Source organism: Mandrillus leucophaeus, unplaced genomic scaffold (genome assembly GCF_000951045.1).
Source record: "Mandrillus leucophaeus isolate KB7577 unplaced genomic scaffold, Mleu.le_1.0 Scaffold411, whole genome shotgun sequence".
Classification (NCBI taxonomy): Eukaryota; Metazoa; Chordata; class Mammalia; order Primates; family Cercopithecidae; genus Mandrillus; species Mandrillus leucophaeus.
The window spans coordinates 3,134,799-3,138,542 of NW_012104377.1; the positions used below are offsets into that span (position 1 = coordinate 3,134,799).

A 3,744-nucleotide genomic window follows, 5' to 3' on the forward strand; every position below is an offset into this window, starting at 1 on the left:
TGTTTACTTATAAAATTATGTCATTTATAAAATAAATGAAAACTTGTATCTGCTGCAAAATACTCAATGCAAAGTTATTTATAGCGTGATCATGATGCTGCTATCGTTAAAATATATCTTAAGAGTTTACTGACCTTTCTGCAGATGGCCACTCTAACATTTATATGTGCTTTGTGAGATATATATACCACAGATAGTAGATCTTTAAAATTAATAACAGGATCTATGGTAGGAAAAACAAAAAGTTAAAATTAAATATGAGAGATAACCAAAGAAAGAACTGTAGATAATACTTGTATAAAATGCTGAAATAATTAATTCATTTTAAAATATGAATTATAGGTATGTTCAAATTTTGAAGAAAAAAATAGGTTTAGAATGTTTGACATCCTCCTGAGTCAACCCTAAATAATTGTTCCTTTTTTTTTGATTGCTTGAACATATGGTCCATACTGCATGGCTCTTATATTATTATTAATCTTTTTATATACATGTCTTATCAACAAGATTGTAAACTAATCAAGACAAAGAACCTCATATTCCCAAATTCCCAGCACGTGACATAAATTCTACTGTCTGTCATCAACTACTGAAAAAAATTATTTAAAAAAATTAGAAGCAGGGCATGGTGGCACATGCCTGTAGTCCCAGCTCCTTGGAAGGCTGAGGTGGGAGGATCAGTTGCATCCAGTATGAGGCTACAGTGAGCTATGATCACACCTGTGACTAGCCACTGCACACCAACCTGGTCAATACATCAAGACTCTGTTTCTAAAAAGAAAAATCAAAAAACCAAAACAGAACAAACAAAACAAACAACAAAGCTCCTTAAAGAAAAAACAATCATTTGTACATATTTTCTGTACTGTCCTTTTCTTGTTCCGTGGACTCACTCACTAACTTAATCACTCAGTCAATAAATATTTACTGGGTAAGGAACTGTGCTATGCCCTGGGGAGACAAAAACAATAAAACTACATAAGACATGGTATCCAAGGAAGGCCCTGCTGAATCAAATAACAGATAATTTTAAAAGTAGCCTGAGAAAGGTATGAAAAAAACTTACAGGAAAAAATATTTCTTAAATATGTTAGCTTTATCAGCCTTATTCATACCTGTATTTATGATTTGATGGGTGAGGTTTTTAATAAGAGAAGTATTAATAAGTGCTTCATTAAGAAGGAGTCCCAGTCCTGAGTAGCCAACTTCTCTGAGTCGAATATGTTGTTTACTACGCTCATAAACATTCGTGCATTTCAACATTTGTTCCATAATCTGGTCACAACAAGTAATATATTTTCAATATAGAAAACTAAGAATAATTTGTCATTTAAGTTAACATTAACAATGTTAACTTATTAACATTAAATATTAATGTTAGTATTTATTAGTATTAATATTTAATGTTAATAAGTATTGCTATTAACGTATAGCAATATTAACTTACAGAATAAAATAATGCTATTAACTTATAGAATAAAATATTGCTATACTTTGTTTTTGGAGCATCATTTTATTCCTTAAGTATAAAAATCCCAGCATTAACCCATTTATGCCGGAGGGTGCAATTTTTTGAATTGCAGACGTGTGAAAAATCAGACCTTCATGATGACCTTCAGAAGTGGGATATAAATAACTCCCACATACTTAGTGTTCCAATAATGGAACACTAGGCATAAATGAATTTAATAGGGAGGAGCACTCCGTATTACACCATAATGTAAAAATGGATTTAAGAACAAACTGGGCCAGGTACAGTGGCTCATGCCTGTAATCCCAGCACTTTGGGAGGCCTAGGCAGGTGGATCACCTGAGGTCAGGAGTTCGAGACCAGCCTGGCCTGCAGTGAAACCCCATCTCTACTAAAAATACAAAAATTAGCCAGGTGTGGTGATGCGTGCCTGTAATCCCAGCTACTTGGGAGACTGAGGCAGGAGAATTGCTTGTACCTGGAAGCTGGAGGTTGCAGTGAGCCAAGATTATACCACTGCACTCCAGCCTAGGCGACAGAGCGAGACTCCATCTCAAAAAAATAAGCAAATTTAAAAAAATAAACTGGACTGAAATGCATCTGTATTTGAATAATCGGTATGCTTAAGACTCTAGTTTAATTACATGGCAAATTAAAGAGAAATAATTTAAAATTTTGTTTCTTAATGAGAAAGGCTTAGATGGAAACAAACCATGTAGTTTGCAAGAATAAATATGTGTCAATACACCTCTGGATCAATCTAATAATCCACTTAAGTAACAGTTATTAAAATTAAAATAATTTTCAAGGATAAGTAAACATTTGTGAAGCAACTCATCTATATATTTTGTAAGTTACTGATCTCTCTGGACTTAGTTTCTTCATCTGTAAAATGATAATAGTAATAATACCCACTTCATAAAGTTATTGCAACATTAAGTAAGCCAATATATGAAAAGTACTTAGTGCCTGACATACAGTGGTTGCTACATAAAGTTTGCTATTATTATTAGCTGTTGAAATGTTCTGAATTGCCACATAGACCCACCAAGTCAAGAAGATGAGAGGTTTTATATTGAGGATGGTATGACAAAGTGAATATTCCACTGAGATGATTTTCAGATTATAATACAATTAGTTTTCTAACATGCAAACTACTGAAACATGAAAACTATATATAAAAATAAGTTGAATATCTTAGAGAAATAGATATAAAAATAATTTATAGTCACAGAATGGATATATTGCAAGAAAATTCATATACCCACAAATGCCCCAAAATACAAAGATGTTTAAGAAATGTTTGTACCTTAAAAATGATCTCTCTTAGTCTGTCAGAGTACTTCTGATTTAAGAGCAATGCATACAGTATGTCAGCATTTCCTGGTTCAAAGAGCAGTAAGAAAAGCTGACCTCTAGTTGGGCTGGTACGTAGGAGACTGAAGAGCACATCCAAAATTCCAAAGAGCTTTTAAAATTAAACAACACAAAACAAACCACCACATTCATATATACAAGCACAAATAAGGTCACAAGCCACAAAATAGTTATTTAATTAAATCCTATATACTTTAATGTTTTATCTTAACTTCACCATATGTGATAACGATGTCTTTTTTTTTTTTTTTTTTTTTAATTCTTTTGAGACAGAATCTCCCTCTGTTGCCCAGGCTGGAGTGCAGTGGCGTGATCACAGTTTACTGCAGCCTCGACTTCCCAGGCTCAGTGATTCTCCCACCTCAGCCTCCCAGGTAGCTGGTACTACAGGTGTGCACCACCATGCCTAGCTGATTTTCTGTATTTTTAGTAGAAATGGGGTTTTGTCATGTTGCCCAGGCTAGTCTCAAACTCCTGGGCTCAAGTGATCCACCCAGCTCACTGCACCTGGCCTCTGATATCTTTGGAACCAGACATGCTTTTGCCTTATTCAATTTCCTTTAGTATATCCTTTCACTATTCAAATTTACCTGTTGGAACCATATCTATCCTGCTTTATCCATATGAAAAGACATCTCCTCCATAAAGTCTTTCCTGGTCTTTGCAACATGTAACACCCTCTTAGGAAAACCTCATAGAACTTTATTGTATCTCTCTTATAGATATTATCATACTCTTCTTTGTTTATAGTTATTTGTAAACTTCTCTTATTGACCCCTGCCCCATTAGCTTAAAAGAATAATAATTCATCATTATATTACCTGTAATGTCTAATATTATTGTGTGTAAACAGTAAGTCCTCAACAAATAACTCTTTAACCGAAATAACCAAAAAA

The 3,744-nt window shown here is 33.7% G+C and overlaps 1 protein-coding gene across 1 annotated transcript in view; it reads right to left on the minus strand.

The window, feature by feature from the left end:
- Window positions 1-3,744, minus strand: part of NBEAL1 (neurobeachin-like 1) — a 204,259-nt gene that overhangs the window by 85,784 nt on the left and 114,731 nt on the right. The window contains exons 21-23 of the mRNA XM_011992490.1: window positions 2,781-2,939; window positions 1,116-1,275; window positions 135-223 (exon numbers count right to left, since the gene is read on the minus strand). Coding sequence (XP_011847880.1) covers window positions 135-223; window positions 1,116-1,275; window positions 2,781-2,939 — 408 coding nt within the window. The remainder of the gene's footprint in view (window positions 1-134; window positions 224-1,115; window positions 1,276-2,780; window positions 2,940-3,744) is intronic.